The sequence below is a fragment of the Cynoglossus semilaevis genome, chromosome 2 (genome assembly GCF_000523025.1).
Source record: "Cynoglossus semilaevis isolate Cse_v1.0 chromosome 2, Cse_v1.0, whole genome shotgun sequence".
In the NCBI taxonomy this organism is placed as follows: domain Eukaryota; kingdom Metazoa; phylum Chordata; class Actinopteri; order Pleuronectiformes; family Cynoglossidae; genus Cynoglossus; species Cynoglossus semilaevis.
Window position 1 is genome coordinate 7,211,221 of NC_024308.1, and position 23,528 is coordinate 7,234,748.

Below are 23,528 nucleotides of genomic sequence, written 5' to 3' on the forward strand. Positions count from 1 at the left end.
GGCAGAGGGGAGGGGGCAGACCTCTGGTGGCTCTGAAAGGAAAAGCAAGGGACTCTGAAAACAATGGAGCTACTTCCTGGTCACTTGGCAGCAGACATTGCATCTTTACTCTTGTTCTGCCTCCTTTTTCCTCCCTCGGTTCATATTTCCCAGGATGCTTCAGCTGCATCTTTTAGGTCAGATGGCAGAGACAGGGGCAGGGTGGTAAAAACAATGAGAAATATCAACAGAGAGGAGCAGGAATAGTTTTCCTAGGATAGACCTGAGGAGCTGCTCTTGCTCAACGCCTGGCCTGAAGCGGTCACTGCCCAGTTTTATCTGTTTCCATTATTTGAGCCAAGCCAGGGTATTTATTGTGTTCTATGAAGTGACCAGTGTGGTGAGACTGGAATATTCCAGCAGCAACGTAAAGCTGAAGAGGGAGTGAAATAAAATGTTAATTAGCACATAGTTTGGGCCTGTAGGGGGCAGTGAAAACAAGCTGTGATAACACAGTGACAAAGCAGAGCTAACATTTACATTCATACTAGTCAAAAACTAATGAACTCACAGACTCAGGGCAGTGTTCTAGTTCACGGTCATTACGAGCATCAGCAGAAATGGAGTTTTTTTTTTTGTCCTCCACTTCTGCTGCAGACGGATGTTTACTGTTTGTCGCTTGGCCAACCAGAGTGGTGACCCTCTAAGGTCACGGCCTCATCTGTGAAGAAGATTGCCTCAAAAAGTCCCCAAGGAGAAGGTAACAGCACGTGTCGCCATGTGCACAACAATGGACAGTTGCACTGAAAAAGGAAGAGATGGGAAGAAAAACAAACCTTGTTGTACAATTAATGATTACGTGGAGACAATGCAGCACAGTCACAACACCGCAGACCATTTTTCCTGTGACCTTCATGGTGTGTCATTACAGTTGGTGAAGTATATGTTTTGACATAATTTGTCATTTTTGGCGTTTCTTAGTAAATGTGCCATGTATTAAACAGGGGTCATATCAAGTACAGTATGCCTAAATCTGGGAATAAGAATGATTCATATGTAATAAAAATGTCAAAAAAGGTTTCCATCAAACAAGACATTCTTTGTAAAATTCTTCCCATTTTTGTGCACCAGGTCACAACCTGCTTCCTCCTGATTCAATTCAGTTTCAAATGTTATTTTAGTCTTGGAAAAACATTCAAACGCAAATCGATCTAGATGGAATCCTGTTGCAAAGCTTAGACATTTTAACAGGTTTCCATTCCAGCTTGGATAAAAAATTAGATGTTAGCTCTAATTAGCTCCAAGTGTTCAAACAAACAAATAAATAAACAAATAATAACATAGCACATTCTTTTGGAAATGATCACATCTGTCACGGGACGTTTTTTTTACTTATCCTCCTATTATTCTCCGAATGTTCCCAAAATAACCCGCATTAATTGTATTGTAATTTGCACCACATAAGAATCGCTTCAACACATTTAAATAGGCCTCTGTCAGTTCCTCCTTCATCTGCGTTACTGCAGAAATGACCCAGTTTGGTGCTCAGTTCTTTCAGCTTCCTTTAATATTTAATCTGATATATGACTCTGACGACGTATGAGCCGACTGTCACTAACATGCAGCAGTCAGTGTACAGAGTCTGTATTTGTTTACCCTAATCATCTGCAGCAGCAATAACATAGTTTGCAACTTCATAGTATTAGCTCTCACTACCAGGTCATTCATATAAATACAATAGTACTTTCAACTTGAATGCAGGTTTTTAAAAACTTTTACAGAGGCTGTCATAAATATGTATTTATCTAAATTAAGATAAGATTAGGATTTTTATTTGTCTCAATTAATCCACACTTTCCTGTGAAAAGATGTCCTTTATTTGTCCAACATTGGAGAAATTCACAAAAAAAGATTAATCTCAATTAATCCACACTTTCCTGTGAAATTAAATTAAAATTGTAAATATTTTTTTTAATTATGTATATCTTCAAATATATGTGTAAAATGAAGATGTAATCAAACCATCACTCGAGTTGGTTCTTCGTAAACGTGTAATAACAGCAGCAATAACATGACCTATAAAAGACATATTTTCTCCTTATTTATTCAACACTCTTTGTTTCCTGTCCACGTTCTCAGCACATTCTCACTTCCTGCTGCCTTTTCCTTTATCACCCTAACCTGCTGCACATCCTCTTCAGCTCCAGTTATGTTTCATTTTTGACAAACACTATTTTCTGTTTATCTTTAAAAAAGGTCTTCAAGACCCAACTATTCAGAGTGCACCTTCAGTCCTAGCACCTTCCTGTACTTCTCTCCTCCATCTGCACTCTCACCCTCTGGAATCCTCGCTTTCTTAACTAGTGGAAAAAACAAGTGCTAAATGAACAAACGCACTGTATGTAATGTATGTTTTTCTGCATCATATTGTAAGACTTTTCCTCTGCCTTTCTGCTGCAGAGGTGTGATGTCAAAGTGCACTGAGATTTGAACCTCCAACAGTGATATGAATTGAGCAAACATTCTGTTACCGGCAGCACTTTTGCACGCAAGAGAGTGTGCTTTTTTCTTCACAGTCATTTGCTAGTTGTGTGCAGGAATCAGAAGTCGTCCATCTCTTTCTTGCTGTGCCCTTTCCTACCTAACGGCCAATGGGAACAAGCCTGTAGGACTGTGTGACAATGTCTCTGTGTGTAGTGTTGTGTGTTGAACAAACAGCCATCACACAGGAGCCAAGACCCTCCAGCCCCGCCATCACCTCCACAGGCCTTTTCCTGCCTGTAGGGTGATTCCTGCCCTCATGCTCCCTCCACTTCCTTCACACACATATCAGCCTCCAGCAGCAGTGCCTTTTCCTGAACATGGCTCAAGTTCTGTGGACACTGAGGACACGCAACAATCCATCTCTCTTTCTGGGCTTTCTATAGTCCCACATGCTCAACAGAGAGATAGTTTGTTTTTTTGATTGTGAATCTAAAAGAAATCACTGCATTGCATTAAAAAGCCAACAGAAACAAACAGATTGTCATCCACATTTTCATGTCAGGAAATCTATTGTACTTCCTAGGTTTATGATGTCACAAAACTCATCTAATAAACAACACATATTTTCCTAATGTCATTTTTGTTGTATTTTGTATTTCAATAATTCTCATGAGTCCTAGACTTTGGCAGCTGAAGCCAAATGGACTCTGTGCTGTGCGAGTGAGACACGGCCCTACCCTTTCCTACGAGTTCTTTAATAATCATGTCCTGATGGGACGGATTGTGTATTTTTGTAATTAGGTTTTGGAGTCCTAATCTAGACCACCGGCAATGTCCAACAAAGACGAGAGCAAAGCCATTTTGCTAGCTCACTTTACAGAAAAGAAACTGCAGAATAAAAGTTTAGAATGTGGGCCTACAGAATGAAATACGCCTTTAAAATCAAGTTGATAATTGCAGAATGGTTCGTGTTCTTCTGGAAAGCATTATCCCTCCCTCTCTGTGGATATCTGTCCGTGCCTGCTGACTGTCTGAAATCATGTTATCCCACATCACTGTGTACTGGGAGGAAACCGAGTCCTTTATTCACACTTGCACTAGAGGTCGGCTACATGTTGTTTTGATTAGGGCTTCCGTAGTCTGATCGGGTTTTCCATAATAACAATAATGACATGAGGTTGAGTCTATTTGTGTGTGTGTGTGTTGTATATACCTGTGTGAGGTCAGTCAGAGTTTTTCGTTGTCAGACTCAAGGTCACCTTGTTCCACATGTGTTGACAGACCCTGGATCACATCATCCCCATTGGCCGTGGCCCAGCCTCACCTCCAGGCCTCGTTAGGAGTCTGGGGTCGGTGGTGGTGGTGGTGGTCAGTCTGAATCCACTCTGGACCATATTTTCTTTCCAGTCTGGGTTGCAGTGTGCTGACTAAACAGGAAGATATAGATTAGGACTTCATGAATTACATTTATGTAAATGCAACCATGTCTAAGAGTACTCTGTGTACTGTTACAGTACAGCATCCCGCTCAGTGTTTACAGTAAGTTCTGAGCCAACTTGAAAAATGCTAGTTTTGAAGTCGAGCAGCCTCGTTTGGTTTGGTCTTCTTACAAAAAGCTAATCGTGATAGTGATTAATCACGAATTATCATAATTATTGGGATATATCAACATTCTTAAATATGACAAAACTGTTTTATTTTTTCAGTTACAAGAGTATCAAACAAAGCAGCACAGTCTCTACATGTAATACATATTAGCCAAAAAACACAAACTATGTTAACGTGTTTGTCAAAACGGAAAGTTAACACATTTTTCAAGTAGCTACTGTACCTCGCTAACAGACCTGTTGGTCTGGCCAGGATGTCGGCACCGAACCAACTGGAGATGGTAAGACATGTACAAGCCAGACAAAGGAAGACCACTCCTGACTATTGAAATATTTAAAAGACCTTTTGGCTTGACCACACCTACAGCCTGGATTTCTCTAGGTGTTGATGGTCGACATAACGGCCGTTCAAATCTCTCGAGGTAGGTAAGGTGTGGAGCTAGTGTCAACCAACTATGACAACAGACAGGGTGGAGCATGAAAAGGTCACTAGACTTATTGTATCCTTACACGTGAAGGGCCTAGAACCATTAAATATGACTTCTTTGTGATATTAGAATGTAGAAAAGTAGATTCCTGTAAAGACTACTATGTTAATTCTGTTGCAATTTCAAAATGTGTCTAATTCCATCTCTTGTTGTGTTGCTGAGTTACACAAGTGTGTGCAAAATAGTGAAGATTTCTTTAAGACAGAGAACGAAGCACAGCTTGGTACAAAGTGATAGTGAGACCATTGATGTCATATGTTTATATGTTTCTAAAGGGTTCCATCTTGGGTTAAGTCTTTGCGACAAAGAACTGCCCGACTGTTAAGACTCTTTCAGTGTAAAAATGGAGAAAAAAAATCAGAATAGAAAAAGAAAAAAAAACTACTCTCTCATGTACCGCTGTTTTTTATTTTTCACCTCAGCCCATGTTGGCACGGCAGTCTGAGGAAATAGGAGGGAAAGAAAGGAAGTCATGAGAACCTGAGGGCTGTCAGTAACTCACAGTGTGAATTCCTGTGTCATACCCCGGGTTCTTGTGTGTACAGCGTGTAGTAAAATGCTTGTAGATTGTGTATGAAACCTGTAGGATAAGTAATGACAGTACCCTAATATCTGAGCTGAAGGCTTCTGGAATGGCAGCTGTTCTTGTCAGTGAAACCCACAGAGGAAAGTGACAGGAAATGTGGGAGAAAAAGGGAAGTGACAAGTGACAAAGGGATGTGAACACATTCATGTCCACCTAGCCTACGACTGAGGAGCTGGGTGAGTGTCCCAAACCATTTCCTCGGTTTTTTATGGGCCTGTTTATTTATACCCTAACGCCACCATCAGCAAACAACATACTGTACACGCTGCACACTTTTTTATCCTTGGACAGAACAGACAAAAACATTCAACAGAAGACCAAAAAGGTTTCTACAATTGACATTTTTAAGACTGTCTCGTCTAAGACTTAACATCAGAGCATAAACAAAATAAATGACCCACCATCAATTATAAATGACAGTGTTCACTTTTATAGCAGTCATTTTTATAATCATATATCAATGAAATTCTATTCTATTGACGAAGTGTTCCCGAACACAAGGCCAGTCTGGATTAAACTCTGTCCATTAGTCTGGCTTTATCATTACAACATGAAGAAAATATTGATTTCCACCTCGACCTGAATTTATTAGTCAATACCTGTGCTAATACTGTTCATCTACCGGGAACGCTATAAAGCTATAATATTAGCTGTTTTTGACTTTGCTAACAGCCCAATCCTACAGGGCTTTAGATAATTGTGTTTTTCCCTGTATTTCTTGGCTTGTTTTAACTATTTATGTCTAAAATGTAGACATTTAGCACTTAGCCCCCGTTGGACTTAATGATTAGGCAGAGGTTAGAACTTAGCTATGTTATTTCTTGGCTAATTTTAGTATCCATCTATTAGCATTTTTGTTTAATGTTCAGGTTCTTGGACTAAATTTGTTCACTCTCAACTTTGGGCCTAATCACATAGTTAGCAATAATTTACCATATAAATCCATAACCAGACAAATAATATCAAAGCTAAAATCCAAAGGATTCTGAATACTTTGGTTTTGTTGTCCAATTCTGATGACAGATTATCAGTAAAACCACAGGTAGAACTGAGTAACAACTAAACGTTTTGTTCAAACCAACAGAACGGTGACTGCTTCAGTCTTTGTTTCAGTCTCTGTAGACGAACATGCTGAGAATTTAAGGTGAGGCATTTGTACAAAAACTGCGTCAGTTAGTCACACTGAGAGTCCGACATGTGTGAGCTCCTGGAGCCCAGCAGGATCAGTGAGTGTGGAGCCGGACCAGCATCTACACAATGAGGGGAAACGGGAATTAAATACAAACTTTCTCACAAAGACCCAAAGACCTCCTTCCTCCCTCCTCTGCTGCCGCTCTTACCCCCAGACACCCTGACTTTTCCCACTGCCCCGTCCCTGCAACCACAACAAAGTGTCAGAAACCACTACAACACGACCGCTGGTCATTCAGCTCTTAAAACAGAACTCAGGTGTCAGTGAAGTGGCTTCTCAGGATGTGGTCACAGCATTGAAATATTGGCTGTTGGTATAATGTATTGCTGCAGATGAATTTGAAGATATCACAACATAGGAATTAAATTGACTTAAATGTTAATGGAATTAATTAAGTGCAGTGAAGTAATGAATCATTCACTTTTTTTAAAGGAAAGTTTTCCTTTCCTTTTTTCTAGTTTTAAATAAATATTGAGATATGTTGTTGATTTATGCTCTAAGAAAACTCTGCACATGATTAATGAGCTCTGCAGAGAACAAGTCAAATACACAGAGGTTTTAAAAAGTGTAGACAAACTGTAAGAAAAATACAAGTTAAACATTACTGGGATCAATAATGACTCCTTTGTTTCAGCTCTTTTCTTCTTCTTCTTTCTCTCAGTGTCACACACTCTCTCACACACACAGACAGGAAATGGCAGGCAGTATTCTGAAGGGATTACAGACAGTACCTGTGTACACCCAGGTCAGGACGTAACAAGAACCAGCAAAAATAAAACTATTAAATATTTTAAAATAATAAATCCAAACTACCCCAGTACTATGCAGAGTTGGGCCGTACTGGGCAAAGTGGCCCAGATACAAGATGATGAATATGACCCAAATATTTTAAATGGATGATTTAAATCAACTTGCTGTGTTTTGGATGAACTTTAATCTAGAAGTCAAATAACATTCATTTCATTTATGGTTGTTGTAAGACTCCTTTTTACTCCTTTTTACTCCTTTTTATGCAGGTGTGTGTTGATGCTGTGGCCAGTTTGTGGCCCAGATCTGACAGATTTACACAAAAAAGTTTAGATGTAGACATTTACCAAAACAGGTAGTAGCAGATGACAGTACTGCAGGAGGATGACATGTGGCATCGACAGTGATAAATAGTGAATTTGAAAGAAGAGGTAGTTATGGTACAGCAGGGTACAGACACGAATCAAAGATTTTTTGTTAACTCTCAATCTTCTGCCTTGTTTGTCTGTAGTTTATGTGATATTTAAAGAACGCCACAGATTAGAGCTACGGTGAATTGTCCTGAAGGGAAAACAAGCATGACTTCATAACAGGAATTAAATGTCCATCTTTGTTAATAATTACTATCTGGGACTTCAAGTCTAAACTGATCTGCTTCTTCTCCTCTAAATTGTTGCAGTCGTGCACTTGGAATCGAGTTACACTCTCAGTCACATGAAGATAATCTTGTGTTTATAAGTCTTCACTTTCACTTAAAAGAACTGTGTCAGCTCAGCGATGGAGCAAAACAAGGTATTTTGCAATAAACTGATAAAACTGCCCTGAACACGATCCAACGGCATATTTTACAGAAAAGAAAATCCCCTGATAAAAAAGGTGAATTTCACTTCTGTTGCACAATCAGAAGTACTTTCCTCTCACTCAAATGCACAGTCACATACATACAGTATGTCCTTGCACATATGCATTCACATAACAGGCACTAACCTCTGGTGTTAACAGCTTAAGTGCAGCCAGAGGCCTGGAAGAACTTTGTTGATCCAGCATTTCGTGCTCTTCCTCTTTGGCTTCCTTTGGAGACTCCACCAAACTTTCTGCTGTCACTGTCTCTGCTCGTCTGCCACAGCTCTCATCATCATTATCTTCGAGGTGCGGGGTGCAGGGGGGTGGGGGGGGGGATATCTTCAAATTCTGCAACAATCAAAATAAAACCGCTTTAGTACGTACAATTACACCATAGTAATTGGTAAATATACAGTACTGTACACTCTACGAAGGTCTTCCAACACACACTGATGTGCTGCAGCTCACTGTGATACGGAGACCAAACATGAGACCCTCAGCTGTGATTTTATGCGTTGTGCTGATGATGTGTTTCATATGTTATTTATATGTCTGGTTTTTTTCTTCTTCCTGACATAGAGAAAATTCTGGATTAAAAGTTCCTTCTCATGTTCAGCTGATGTTGTGTTGTCTAGCAGTCATCAGATGATCTGACCGGTTCAGTGAGTTTCTAAGAACCTAAACAACGTCTACATGATAGGGTGAATATGACATTCTTTTAAATGTATTTCCAACATAAATACATTGTTACATGATTTTTAGAAGGGGTTACACACAGGCTCGTTGTTTCTGTTGTGTTAAAGCCCAGCATTCATGTCTACTCGCTTTAGACTCAAGAAAACCCATGCAAGATCCTGAGATTAAAAACAGGAAGTGTGGAACAATAGAAAGTCCAGCCAACTTTAAATTGACTGTGTGTGAAGCCACAAGGAAATGCAAAGAAAACATGAAATCAGTCCAACGGTTCTGTTGCGTGGAGAATGTGAAATGGCGCGTGCGCTCGTTTCCAAATGGACTTTTATAAAATCAAACGCGGCAGCGTGTTTTTCAGGGCTGGGGCCGAAGAAATAGAAGAAATAGACACAACATGCATATTGTTCATCATTTCCTGAAGCTGAGTGATGGAAACAGAGAGGCAGAGCTGCAGGGATTGTGAACAACTCACTAAAGTGAGAGAACAAAGCTGTTGCATTTGGCAAAACATGACACCAGCTGCTGTTGCATGGTGTCTCTGCATGCACAAGGGGCTGCAATGCAAGGCAACGTCAAGTGTTTTTTCTGGCCTGTGTGGGATTAAGTCACATTAATCATGAAGAAATATTGTTTTGATGTAATACATTCTTAGTTTGGCCCAATTCTAGCAGTTAAAGGAGAGGTTTGGGCTTTTCATGACTTATTACTCCGGTAAAAAAGTCCTGCCATTGGTAGACCACGAGAACATGTGGTCAAACATAAAACGATTTTTTTTCTTATTTATCTTGTTGACTGTAAATGCAGTCCAGTTCTTAGAAGAGGAACTGAGAGTGAGAGGTGATCTGTTGGATGTTTTTTCTTCATATTATGCTCAGAATATCATTACAAATGCAGTGCAACATGAAATGTTTCCTAGAGGACACCTAATATATGTACCAGCCACTGTTACTAAATGGGACCTGCCCCCCCCCCCCCCCCCCAAAAACAAACCACACCAAGATGTCCATTCCAAATATTCTAGGGCATCAAAAGGTGTCCAAGTCCAGACAGCCCTGACAAGTGTCATTATATCTAAGATTTAAGCTTCAACTGTTTTATATTAAGACTTAAAAGGCTTAAATCAAATTTCTGAGAAGTCTAGCACCACGTATTGACTTGAAGAGTCACGTAAGGATGGTCCGAGGCTTGTATAGAACCTTGTGTTTGTATGTCATCTGCATGTTCCAGGGCACTTGTATTGATATTTTGAGCATTTTGATGAAGAAAAAAAGAACTAGAGTTTTTAATCAGTCCATGACTCTTCCATTTGCCAAATTCTGCACAGATGATCAAAGAGGGTGGGTCGTAAGGGAACAATACAAGTGACTCAGTTGAAACTCATAAATACATTATCGTATCAGGGAGGTTTGAAGCGCCAGCAGTCCTCCGCTGTCTGATGACGCTCGTCCTTCCTTTTCATGACACACACACACACACACACACACACGACAGAGAGGGAGGGAGAGAGAGGCAGAGGGGGAGAGAACTTTACAGCAAACCGAACGCAGTCTGATTTGAACCAGTACTGTAGAAGTTGAAGTATTACTACTCAAATCACTTCCACCTGTAGCGCAGATTGGGATAAAGTTATGCGTAAAAAGGCGCACGGCTCGTGGTGGTGCAGCGTCACCGTCTTGGATGCGAGGCTCTAAATCCAAACAGCTGACAGTTGGACGAGTTCCGACCAGAACCTTCTTCTCACTCTCTCACTGTGGATTATTTGCGCCATGAGGATTTTTCTCTGTGTGTTTTTGTTGTGTTTCTCTGGTTTGTCAGGTAAGAAGGAGCGTTTTTACGAGTCGGCTGTGGTGGATGTTTACTGGAGCAAAAAATATAAGAAATACGATCTACACTAAAAAGAAAGAGTTTTAACCGAGTCTATATCGAATTATCGTCATATTATTTCAACAGTAGGCCACACGTTTAGTTTATTGTGGTATTTTAAGGGGTTTTGTGCCCTTTAGAAACCTTTAGATCCTCAGGGGGGATATGGCTCATCCTTGTTTCCTCCCTTTGTTTATTGGATCTGAACCTAAATACCATGGATAGGGGAATGTTGAGAAAACTGAAATTCTTATAATAAACTAATACATGATTAAAAAACATGTTATTGAAACGACTGTAATAACATTTATAACAAACCACTGAATACACAAATTTAAAAAGTACTTTAGAAAGGAACCAAACGACAAACAACTTTGGATACACAAATGTAAAAAGTACTTTAGAAAGGAACCAAACATCTTTTTCTTTTGTTTCTTTTTTTTTTTTTACTAATTTACTACTAAATTGATGTCTGTTAGAGTCACTCATTGGTGAAACGGTTTTCCCCCCTAGAATCTGTGATGGACTTGACCATGTTCTCTACAGCAGAGGTCACCAACGTCAATCACTTCAATATTTCATGTCTCCATGGAGAGCGCAGCCTCCAGCTGGGCATCGAGAGGGACGGTAAAATTCTCCAATTACCCAAACACTCTAAATTCAAAGTGCACAAATCCAAGAACAAAGAGGTGGTAGCTAAAGATTTTGGTGATCTGGAACACATTGGTGTCTTCTACTGTAAACCCACACAAGAGGATTCCCCAAAAGAAAAGGTCACAATGATCAACAACTGTGTCACAGGTGGGTTCTCACTTCTTCTTCCAGCCAGCTCTCGATTCCTGAATTACACTTATTATATTAATTTATATATATATATATATTTACTATAGAATAATATGTTATTTGATGATTGTTGCAGCTAATTTTATTCCAAGTCACCTCACACTGACTGTTAACAACGGAGAAACTGTTCACCTCAGCATGGAGCTCCTCAGCTCCCAGAAGAGAGATGTGACCTGGAAATACAACGGTGAGCAGGCTCAAATTGAAAGATTCACAGCGTTAAATGTTACAATATATATATATATGTGTGTGTGTACGTTCTATTCAGTATATGGTTAGTAAAATATTACTTTTTACATTGTTTTTAACTCTATTGCTACTGATAAGGTGCTGATTGTTTTTTCCTTTCCTTTCAGGAAATTACTACTACATGACCCACTATAACGACATGGTGAATAACACTGCTTTACTGGCGATAGAGAACGTATCCTCTGCCAATGGAGGCATCTACAGTGCCTGCTATGTGGGCGACAGCCCCCTGCATGGAGCCTGGATGAGGCTGATTGTCCGAGGTTTGACACAACCACACGCTCTAACTCGTTTCAAGAAGCTTTCTATCATTAGAAAAGGTACAATAGCTGAAGAAAGACATTTGTGTTTCTGTACAGCATGTCCCAGTAAGAAGTGGGGTCCTATCTGTGATAAAGCCTGTCCTGAGTGTCTCAATGGTGGCATGTGTCATGATGCAGATGGAGACTGTATCTGTCCTCCAGGTTTTATGGGAACACGCTGTGAAACAGGTTTGTATTAAATGCCATGTCCTCACATGTCAAGAATATTTACCTTATGCAGTGTAGCTGGAATAAACGTAAGAGAAATAAGACACTGGATACAATAAAGCAAAAAGTTCACATCTGGTTTAAATGAGCCACTACACAAATGTCAAGCATTTCATAAAATATCTGTGGAACTATCAACCCGCTTTTTTTTGGTTAGGAAAGTATTATTTTTTATTTGATTTTTTTTTTTACATGGGATTTTTGTCCCTAATAGACAGACTTCGTTGTGTGGCTTTATTGCGACATACTTTTATTACTGTTCCCCCAGTAATAGTATTGTTGTCGCTGCTATCGTTGTTGCTGTTCAACCAAATTTGGGTTGAACAGCACCCTTACTGATAGAGTTTTATAGATGCCAGTGATTGAATCATTGGTTTGTTTTGTTTTCTGATTTATAAAAAAGAGTTTAATCTGAACCAAAGTAAATGGCTTATGGTAAGTTTAAACACTTACTCAAACAATAAATTAATTTAAATGATTAATTGTGTTTTAAACGCACAATAATTTAATTGTCGACATGTGGGAGCGTAGAAGCAGATAATTAGCATGCATCAGGGACAGATTTTGGTTTCATATCAGATGAAATGACAAAATTAATTGGTGTGATTAGTAGTGCGCTCCACACCCAGATTCCCAGAGCAATGGAGTTGCTCTGTTTTTTTTTCTAAGATTAGCAGGTCAGGGTTAGGGTTATTGTGAATATGTGTCAAAAAACAGTGATATCTTATGTTTGTGTACTCAAAACTCGACTTCACTTTACTCTTGCCAACTTGCTACTAGATACACTAAACCTGAGGCAGTCTCACAGCTGCAGTCAACTGGAATATTAGCATGGAGCTATACAGTATGTGAGTGACTGCATGTAACTGAGAGTCATAAGAAAAATATACATGATCGCAGTGTTTGGGTTGTGATATTTCATATGTCATATATTGTCAGTTCACTCAGCATGATATAAAAGCAACTGCAAAGGGCAGTCATAACACAAAGGTATACAGAACGGGTCAGTGTTCTCCATCCAGGCCTGATGGAGTAAAACACAAGGAATTTTCTATAAACACGTTGGTGAATTTATCTTTCTCTGATGGTTTGCAGCCTGCAGAGAAGGAATGTTTGGTCGAAACTGCCAGGAGTCATGTGGCTCCACTATGAACTGCAAGGGCCTGCGTTTCTGCCTACCAGACCCGTACGGATGTTCCTGTGCCAGCGGATGGTTTGGCAGCCGTTGTGAGAAGCGTAAGAATCCCTACAGTTATATTTAGACCCAAAGGGGTTTTTTTTAAAAAATTTTGTAACACACGTTAACACTTTTGGAATAAGAGTATCTGTTTTATTTTTTTCTCTCATCAGCCTGTGATACAGACACGTATGGACCAGACTGCAGACTGAGCTGCAACTGCCAGAATGGGGGAGTTTGTAACCGTTTCTTCGGTTGTCAGTGTTCCATTGGATGGAGAGGACATCTCTGTGAGAAGTCTGGTGGGTATCACAGCTTTATTTTAATATCTTGTTTTTCTAAGGTGCCAAAAATATGTAAACAGAGCAGCATGCAATATACTACTACAAAGCAAATCTTGGCCGAGCTACAGCAAAGACACGACAGGTCAGTCAAAGAGCTCCAGTGTCTGCAGCCTTAATCCTGCACCTTGGACCTCCTGACTTCACTAACTTGCCTTCACTCGGTCATCTTAGCTCCAACAGTTAGCCCGAATGTGGGCTACACTTGGACAAAACCTAAACTAGAATCTACAAATTTCAAGTCATATTTTGGGAGAGCTTGAGTTGTAATGTGCAGCCCACACTGTGGTTACCAGATGTAGTCTATTAATAATCTCTTACTGTTTTGTTGCTGCGGTCCCTAACCTTTTTTTGTACAAAGGATCGGTTGGCTGACATCAGCTGTTACTGGGGACCAGTAATACTGCCCCTGGTCTTTAGAAATACAAGAATGTGAAATATTCAGTTTGTAAATAATTCATTACACACACATTCAATTTCAATTGTGGAATTAAGTTTTTACTGCGGGTCTTGGAGGTTTACCAACATTCAGTAGTCAATATATTTATGATCGTTTGACTGATTCTGTTTTGTAGATTAGCAATAGCTACAATGAATGTTTCACTGTGATAAAAAAAAACCACACACACACAGACACACACAACCTGCCCCAAATCAATTTCTTTCTGCTCAGTGAGCTCCCTCATTTATCATAATCCCTTCTCCTGCGTCATCATTTTTCTCTGTCTCATCACGACTTTTTTTTTTTTAATTTAAACTCCCTGTTGTTCAGACTGGGCTCCACAAATCGTGGGGCTAGACACCAACCAGGAGTGGAACCTCAACTCCAGTCCTAAGATCCCATGCTCAGCCACAGGAAACCCACTGCCCGGTCATGACGGAATTGAGCTAAATAAATTGGACGGCCCTGTGCTCAAGGTACAGCGCTGAGTGGATAATGTTTGCTGTTAAAGGCCCGACATTTCTCTGTGGAGCTTCTTAACATAACAATGAAGAACAATAAAAATGGAACGATGAAATTGGATTTCTGTTTTCTTCATACAATTGTGTAATTTTACCTCAGGCGTCTCAGACCATCACAGACTCCAACAAAAGCACAGCGGTGTTTCAAATCCCTCGTCTGACCATTGACCAAGGAGGAATGTGGGAGTGCAGGGTCTCGACCAGCGGAGGCCAAGACTCCCGCAGGTTCAGCGTCACCATCAAAGGTTGGTCTGAAAAGATGGAGAGTGACATAAAATAACTCTTTTGATTCTTTGAGTACTTCACAGAGATGGAGATGTGATATCTGGGAGTTTCATTCTTTTTTGTTGACACCCAGAGCCCCCAGCGCCCACCTCTGCTCCCAAACTGATGGAGAAGAGGAGTAAGCAGCTGATAGTGATGCCGATGGTGTCCTACCGCGGAGATGGTCCTATTACCTCCACTAAGCTCCTGTACAAACCAGTAGACAATGGAGATTCCTGGTCTTCCATCATTGGTAAAGCAAAAATATTCTCTCTGGACCAATGTCTATCAGCAAAAACAAATATAAATATCAATGAAAAAAAATACAAATAGAAAATCTTTCTCTTGGTTCCACCTCACCTTTTTGTGTTTGTACTTCAGTCTACAGTGAAAAGGAGCTCATTACATTGATGAACCTGAAGCCTTCGACACGGTATCGTGTACGTGTCCAGCTGAGTCGATCTGGAGAGGGAGGAGAGGGCGAACCAGGGCCAGACGCCATCATGGAAACAGACTGTCCTGGTAGGTGCAGTAACAACAGTGAATTTGGTTAGTTGTAAACTAAGGCACTCAACTCAAACTTAAACAAACATACAGTCAAAACAAAAATATATTACCTGATGTGAATAACCAGAACTAACTGTGTGTCCTCGGTCACTGCAGAGCCAACAATTCAACCTGAAATTGACATCAGTTCCGTGGAAGGTCGCAACGTCACAGTGCGATGGCGTATGCCGGCCAACAGCGGCAGCTACGCTGTCACTGCCACTGGCTTTTTGGTGCAGCTCTATGGGCCAACGCAGCATACTGAGAAACTCCAGGAGGAGACCACCCTGCTTAATGTGCTCTCCACCAGGTTCCACAACCTGGAGTCGCAGAAGGAATACACTGTGGTGGTTCGCCTCATCAACTGCGGCAGCCAGGGGCCCCCGTCAAAGCCGTACCAGTTCCGCACGAGCAGTCAGGGTAACTTGAAGCCTAGCTGTTCGTGCTTGAAATGAGACGTAATGATTGGTCATGTGGCACAGTTGTCCTAAATATTAGGGAGGAAGTAAAAAAAAGTGGTGATTTTAGTTAAACCAGCACACACACAGTGGTAGTGACTAAACCTGAGGACGTTCTCTGAGGAAGATCTGAGGGAAGCACTGACCAAGAGAAGCAGATAGGAAGCAGATGGTGTCCATGAAACCATTATGTTCAGTGTGGTCATCATGACTCACGAAAAGTAAAATGTCCATTAAATGTCCCCTGGGACTTGCAATTATGCTTTTTGATGTGTTCTCTGATGTTCTTTAAGGTTTTGTCATCATTATCATCATTATCATCATTATCTGTTGGTCTCAGGTCCATCGTCTCCACGAAACGTCCAGGCTCTACCCCTGTCTGTGTCAGCGGTCCAGGTGAGGTGGCTTCCGCCTGAAAACTCCAATGGAGGGATCATCAAATACATCGTGGAGTACCAGCCTGTGGGCCAGGGGAGCCCTCACCCGTGGGTGGACACAGATGATGGGAACAAGACCACCAAAGACGTGACTGCACTCAACGCCAGCACAGTCTACCAGTTCAGAGTCAGGGCCTTCTCCAAAGTGCCGGGGGAGTGGAGCAAGTTCGTGAGGGCCATGACCCAAGGAGATGGTAAGAAGAGGCTTCACTTTTCACTCACTGCTGAAGCAGTACATTACTGATGTTCATCTCGGAGTTCCTTTGGTTAAAGGTTTGTTAGTCCAACCCTATAGTCTACACTCTACAGACGTTCAGCTGCCTGTTGTCTGTCTTTGACATTTAATGGTGAGTTTACACAGGTTTTCAGTCAAATATAAAAGGACATTTAGAGAGAAAATAAGAAAACTGTAAGATGGAAATCAATGCAGGATGAGTAAATAGGCCAGTACACCTGGGGCTAATGTGAGTCTTTTATAGATTCTTTGGTGTTGAATATATTTTTTTTTTCACTTAATTGGCTTAAATAGTTCCACGTGTGGGAATAAAAAGTCCTAACCATTAATTATACGCTGACAATATTCCACTTTTCTCCATTTTCTACAGCACACTGGGACATTTGTTTTTCCTAAGCAGCCTCTTCATCCCCGCAGTGAAAATGTCACCTGTTTCTCTCCTGTCCCCTCTGCTCATAGGCTCTCAGATTTTAACTCCAACCACTCAGGGCGTGGCTAGTCCGTCCTCAAGAGACAACTACCAGCTGCTGGTGGCAGTGGTGGGTTCGGTGACCGTCACCTGTGTGACCATCCTCCTGGCACTGCTGACTCTGTTCTTTATCCGCAAGACGTTGCTCAACCGCCGGCGCACATTCACCTACCAGTCAGGATCGGTAAGATTTCCGGTCAGTGTGTGAAACTAGCGTTTTACGCGCTGCAGCTCGACTAGGTTTGGAGGACCTGCGTGCCTAGAGTTGCATTTATTGCAGTACATAAAACTATGTGCATCCTCAGGGTGAAGAAACTATTTTGCAGTTTAACTCAGGAACCCTGACGCTGACGAAGAGGCCCAAGCCCATGCCAGAGTCCCTCACGTACCCGATCCTAGAGTGGGAGGACATCAAGTTCGAGGACGTCATTGGAGAAGGCAACTTTGGACAGGTCTATAGATTTCTCATCTACTTTCTTTTGAAAATAAATAAATACATACATCAAAGTGTCATGATAAAAGATAATGTAATTTCACATCAACTTCAATATTTATTTTTCTGGCAAAAAGACAAGACAACTTCAAATGTCTCGTCTGATAAAAAGTATTTGGTTGATCATAAACTAATTTAGAAATCAAAACCTGTATCAGGCATTGGGTTAAGAACATTTCATTTGAACTTTTTTTTTTGTACTCTGTCCTGTCATATCCTGTACTGTCCTGTCCAGATCAGGTTGAACAACAAAGTAGAGGTTTGAGGATTATATGTCACTTCAAAACAACTGTTATTGTTTCTGGAATTGGTCTTAGAAAAAAATTCTATTCTTTATGGTGAAAACATTTACAGTAAAGTGACCATTAGTTCTTTTTTCTTTGTAGGTGATTAAAGCCATGATCAAAAAGGACGGCAATAAAATTAGCGCAGCCATCAAGATGCTGAAAGGTAAGATTTATATTCCTTTATGTATCAATATCATTTGTACACATATGTACATATTTGTATATATACTTTAGTGCAGCTTGTTGGTTTACCATTGTGCTGTCTGTCTCAGCTTGGTTTACCATTGTGCTGTCTGCCTGTGTGTGTGTGTGTTGGGTTGACTCACTCATCTTTTTGCAGAATTTGCCTCAGAGAACGATCACAGAGACTTTGCAGGGGAGCTGGAGGTTCTGTGTAAACTGGGCCAACATCCCAACATTATCAACCTGATCGGAGCCTGTGAAAACAGAGGTGAGTGGGTGACACCTAGTGGCCATGTATATTATATGTCAAAGTCTGTAACTAATCACTTATAATAGGATTGGCTAATTTGTGTGTTTGTAGTAATTTTGTAGCATGAATGAGTGCACTGACCTCCACTACCTCAGCACTGATCCCTGATCAGATCATGGTTTTATATATTTTCATTTCCTCATTCTTCTGCAGAGTGAAGCTCAGTAAATGAACAGGTTAATTCAAATCCAAACAGATGCTCTCATCTCTAAAGATGGTGTTGTGTCCACAGCTGGAAACCCTCTGAAAGACTCCAAACTAAATAATCTCCGTCTGCCAGAAACACTTTCTTTTTCACGTTCACATTTGTTGGATTTGTCCGTACGTACCGCAGCACATATTTGATTTTGTGTAGGGTTACTTTGGCCTCGGTTTCTACTTTCCTCCAGCTGTAGACACGCCAGTGTTCCTGCAGTGAATGAGTGAAATCCTAGTGTTGGATCAGAGATTGATACCATATGAGGGACGAGAAGCCGTCTTTGGAAAAACACATCCGTGAGGACGTTACTGAACCAAATTAGCTTGGATAAACAAACCTCTGATTCACTCTGTACCAGCACCTGCCCCTGCAGACCATCACTCAGCTGTGTTTACTGTGTTGTTTAAAGACATGGAACATCTGAATATGAAAGATAAATCATTTAAATCAGATGATCTGAAAACTGCATTTTCTGACCATGTTTTCTCCAGGATACCTGTACATAGCTATCGAATACGCTCCCTACGGAAACCTCTTGGACTTTCTACGGAAGAGTCGTGTGTTAGAAACCGACCCTGCCTTCGCCAAAGAGCACGGCACGGCCTCCACCCTCACCTCCCAGCAGCTGCTGCAGTTCGCTGTGGACGTGGCTACAGGGATGCACTACCTGAGTGACAAACAGGTAAAGGGCCAGAACTGTGCTCTAAAAACAGCAGTATTACAGTATTACACAAAAAACATCTTCATTCCTTTCTCTGCTTTTTTGGCTGTAGTTCATCCACAGAGATCTGGCAGCCAGAAATGTTCTTGTCGGGGACAATCTCGTGGCAAAGATTGCAGACTTCGGTCTGTCTCGTGGAGAGGAAGTTTACGTGAAGAAGACAATGGTGAGTGATGACATCATTTTGTTTGGCTTCCTGGTATCAAAGTATCAAATGCTGGCACAAATTAGTCACACAACAAAAGAAAGAATAGCTTTTCATACAGATGAAATGTTTAAACATAAAAACCAGGAATTGTAATGGTTAATCAGAATAATACTAATTACTCTGACAAATTTACTGGTCGGAAAGTATGAACGGTACATATTTATTCATTTGCAGCAAATAAATAACAGTGTTCAGATTAATTAACTGAAATTGGATAATTTTTCACAGTGAAACAGATGATCTCACATGGCACACTAACGTGCCGTGGAGCAACGGTTGAGAATTTCTAATATCACTTTGTTCTACTTTGATTTTTTAGGTGTTGCCATGTGGGATGTGCAGATTATTATTTCAAATTTTTAAAATAATGCTAATTATGAGATTGTTTTTTATTTTTTTAGGGGAGACTTCCTGTGCGATGGATGGCCATCGAATCCCTGAACTACAGCGTGTACACCACCAAGAGTGACGTGTAAGTTTCACCATAAAGGCCCTCACTCTTACACCACTGTAGACTCTTCAAGCTCACAGTGTTCTTTTTAGGAGAAAGCTTTGGCCAGAGTCATGTTGTGATTATGAACAAAACAAAAGCCTCCTTTACCACAGAAAACAACAAATCATCCTCCTGACACCGGAGGAGTGATAACAATGCTCTGCTGCAGCTGATAAGCAGAAACAGGAAGCCCAGAGTACAACATGGCAGAAGCACAGAGAGACCGAGACGTTGGTCCGTCAACTGAGTCTATATATACACAGAGAAAAACAGGGCCAGAAGAGGAACGGGGGGGGGCAAACTAACGGAAGAAGTTTGAAGTCTTTGTCGAATGTCAGAGACAGTGGTGGAGATTATGTGAAGATATCACTATATTTTTATAAGACCAGTTCACAGAGGCCTGCACATGTTGGACAATGATTATCAAAAATATTCATGTGACAACTGGTTTTAATATTTAATTTGGCGGTAGGACAGCATCAAATACAGGGCTCAGATAAAAAGCTCAGTTAAATGCAAATGTGGCCAAATTATTTTGGGACAAATATTTGCTGCATTTGGCTAACTGTCACATCCTGATGTTACCAAAAATTGTCCGTTTAGGATATGGATTGTGTTTTGTTTCTTTGTTTTTTTAACATTTGTGACCAATTCGTTGCAAAGGTGGCGCCCCCTTGTGGCCCAGATCAAACAAACAGGAGTGGTCCACTAAAGTATATTTTTCCATTTCTGTATTTTTAAAGCTTAGTATTGATTAACAAAAATATTTATTTTCAACAAACAATTTTTGATATTAAAATACTAACAGTATTCTAAATGTTTTCTATGGTAATTGTTTAATTGTAATTGTGACATTTCCATTTCTCCTGTGTCACGTCTCTTACAGTTGGTCATTCGGTGTTCTTCTTTGGGAGATTGTAAGCCTAGGTAAGTGAACAAAAAAACAATTTCAACTAGGGTTGTTTCCACTTTTTAGAAGCCAATAGAGGCAGAATAACATTTAATTATGTTGATGTTGAATGATGAAAAGTTCTCTCCTATGTTCTGGACTTCTGGTCTCAGGTGGAACACCTTACTGTGGGATGACGTGTGCTGAGCTGTATGAAAAGCTTCCACAGGGCTACAGAATGGAGAAACCCAAAAACTGTGACGATGAAGTGTAAGTTTTAGAATCATGTGACTAATGAATAACTTCCAGTACATTCTAACTGTGTTTTAATTGTACTACATTCTCCTGTGTTACTCTATATGTACAGGTATGAGCTGATGAGGCAGTGCTGGAGGGACCGGCCTTATGAGAGACCACCTTTCTCCCAAATCTCAGTGCAGCTCAACAGGATGCAGGAGGCCAGGAAGGTAATGCTGCGAATTTTCTAATGTGCGCCTACACTATAGTGAATGGAAGTGAACTTCCTGTTGCTGTTGTTACTGCTGTTGTTTGGACAGCTTTCCATCAATCTGGTTGGGAGTCTCGACTTTTGTCCATTTTTTGGCGTCACTATTAGACCAGAAATGCAGTAGAAAAAAGTAGATGGTAGAAAAAACTGGTAAACACAGAGCATGTGACCCCAGATCCATCCCATTCTTTAAAAGGAAAACAAATGGAAAAGGAGAAAATGGTGACAGAGGGCAGCCGTCTTGCAGATAACACAATGCCTTTATATAGCTTTCACTTCTAAAGAGCTGTATGATGTAATTGTACGTTAATAGGTAATTCCTTAAAAACTTTATAACACTGTGGACCTAGCATACAGCTAACTAGCTTCTGCTCCATCTCACAGGCCTATGTCAACATGGCTCTCTTTGAAAACTTCACTTACGCTGGAATCGACGCCACAGCTGAGGAGGCCTGACTACCAGCCCCCCCAGGCCCAAGCATGTCACGTAGATCCAAGAGGAAGTCCCGAGGATGGTCGCCGCGATACTCCCACGTTCCTGGTGCTCCACGTAGAGACAGGAGAGCCAGGCGTTGTGTCAGAACCACTCAACTATAGATGGAGAACTGTGAAAGGACACTGAGTGGAGTGTGGAAAGTTCAAGAGTCAAAGGGAAACATGGAGTATCGCTGGATGGAAATTGTTGATCATTTTGAGAACTATCATCTGGAAGAAAGAGATGGAGTTGTATCCCTTCATCTGAGACTACAGTAAAGGAGCTATGTGACTTGTTGTGACATCACAGGGTCTGTGGGGTGTAAATGCAGAGCTTATTCCTTCTCTCTAAGGTTCTCAACCTGGGATAGGAACTTCGTTCTATTATGAGCCAAAAACTTTCAACATGTGGAAAACATACTACAATGTACTGTATTGTAAATCAGTTGCTGTTCAAACCAGGTAAACATCACATCATTATTACCAAGATGTTACACTGACACAGTGTATTGCAAAGAAATTCTTATATGTGCAGGTATTTTCCCTCTAAATCCTGGTTCTATGTTCCCTACCCCAGCTTTAACAGAGTAAAATCTTTTTGATAAACGGTAAAATCCAAAGGCACTGAACTCATCATAAACATTCAGGTTCTAGGGCGTGTAGAAATGGAGGAGAGACTTTAAATGTAGCACTTACAACCAGCCTCAATCTTCATAGTTGTGCTGTTATCACTGCCAATGTAAATAGTACTGTAAATAGGAAAACAGTTGACTGTATTAATCCAAATGTATTGAAGTCTCATCATTAAACCATAGCTTATTAACTGTATAGCTCTAACATAAAAAAACAATGCTAATACTGGCAACCAGCTAATGATGTGATACCAACATTATAGCTGACGTTTAACACTGTGTAAAATATATGTATCCATCACATAAGAACGTTCAGTATATTTTAATCATTTTTGAAATAAAGCTTCTGTGTGATGAATGGACTCATCACCACAAGCATTTGGTTTAATTCACAGATTATTTTGAAAATAATCTTAAAATTAGTCACTGCGATGTATTTTTACGTTGCCTGCTTTTTAATACGCCTAACAAAACACCACAGCCCTAGCCTCTGGAACTATTGTGTCCTTGTAAAGTTCAGGAGTTGCTGCTCTAAACTGATCTGTCAGCTAAATTTCCTTTTCAAACCGACCACAGGTTCAGATCTGTCTGTCACACATGGTGGACGTGGACCTGCTTCCTGCTGACTTCCCTGTACAGTACAGACATAAGCTACACCAAAGTTCTAGTGCTGTTCTACTCCACTGTGCTTTAAAAGACACTGTTATGTCAAAGGTTTTGTACAAATATACTGCATATTTTTGTCCTGATGACCACTCAAAATTATTGACACCAGTGAAATCCAAAAATTGCAATTCCTGAAACAAAAAGGCTAAAAACTTCATAACTCTCATTATCATTGTTAATATAATATAGTTGCATAGAAACTTTGAGAACCACTGTTATATATATATTGTCCATAATTTACTACAAATGTCTCCTTCTCCAAAGCTGTTTTATCCGCTAAGATCACACCACGGGGCTTCCTGCTCTGAGACTGTTGCTGACCTAAGACCAACCCCTCGGCACCGATGAACTCTGCCACCTCCAAAACATACATAACAGACAACACACAGTGTCCCTGCAGTGACATAATGCTGAGTAATGTTGGCAGGTCATGGAGGTTTGATATCCTCGATGGATCAGGATGACTTTGTT

At 40.6% G+C, this 23,528-nt stretch overlaps 1 protein-coding gene across 2 annotated transcripts; it reads left to right on the top strand.

Annotated features, from left to right (window-relative positions):
* The first annotated feature begins 10,112 nt into the window (after positions 1-10,112).
* tie1 (tyrosine kinase with immunoglobulin-like and EGF-like domains 1) lies at positions 10,113-22,769 on the top strand. 2 transcript variants are annotated; one of them, XM_008334073.3, is made up of 24 exons: positions 10,113-10,434; positions 10,996-11,283; positions 11,402-11,512; positions 11,682-11,837; positions 11,934-12,065; positions 13,200-13,340; positions 13,455-13,583; positions 14,395-14,540; positions 14,686-14,830; positions 14,944-15,102; positions 15,231-15,371; positions 15,513-15,815; positions 16,194-16,484; positions 16,985-17,178; positions 17,300-17,446; positions 17,874-17,937; positions 18,115-18,225; positions 18,958-19,148; positions 19,240-19,353; positions 19,797-19,867; positions 20,775-20,815; positions 20,951-21,047; positions 21,145-21,244; positions 21,670-22,769. In XM_008334073.3, exons 1-24 carry the CDS (start codon positions 10,386-10,388, stop codon positions 21,739-21,741), a joined length of 3,393 nt encoding a protein of 1,130 aa, XP_008332295.1. In that variant the 5' UTR covers positions 10,113-10,385; the 3' UTR covers positions 21,742-22,769. The 2 variants fall into 2 exon arrangements, with proteins under 2 accessions (XP_008332295.1, XP_008332303.1); XM_008334081.3 differs by having other exon boundaries at positions 17,321-17,446.
* The last annotated feature ends 759 nt before the right edge of the window (positions 22,770-23,528 follow it).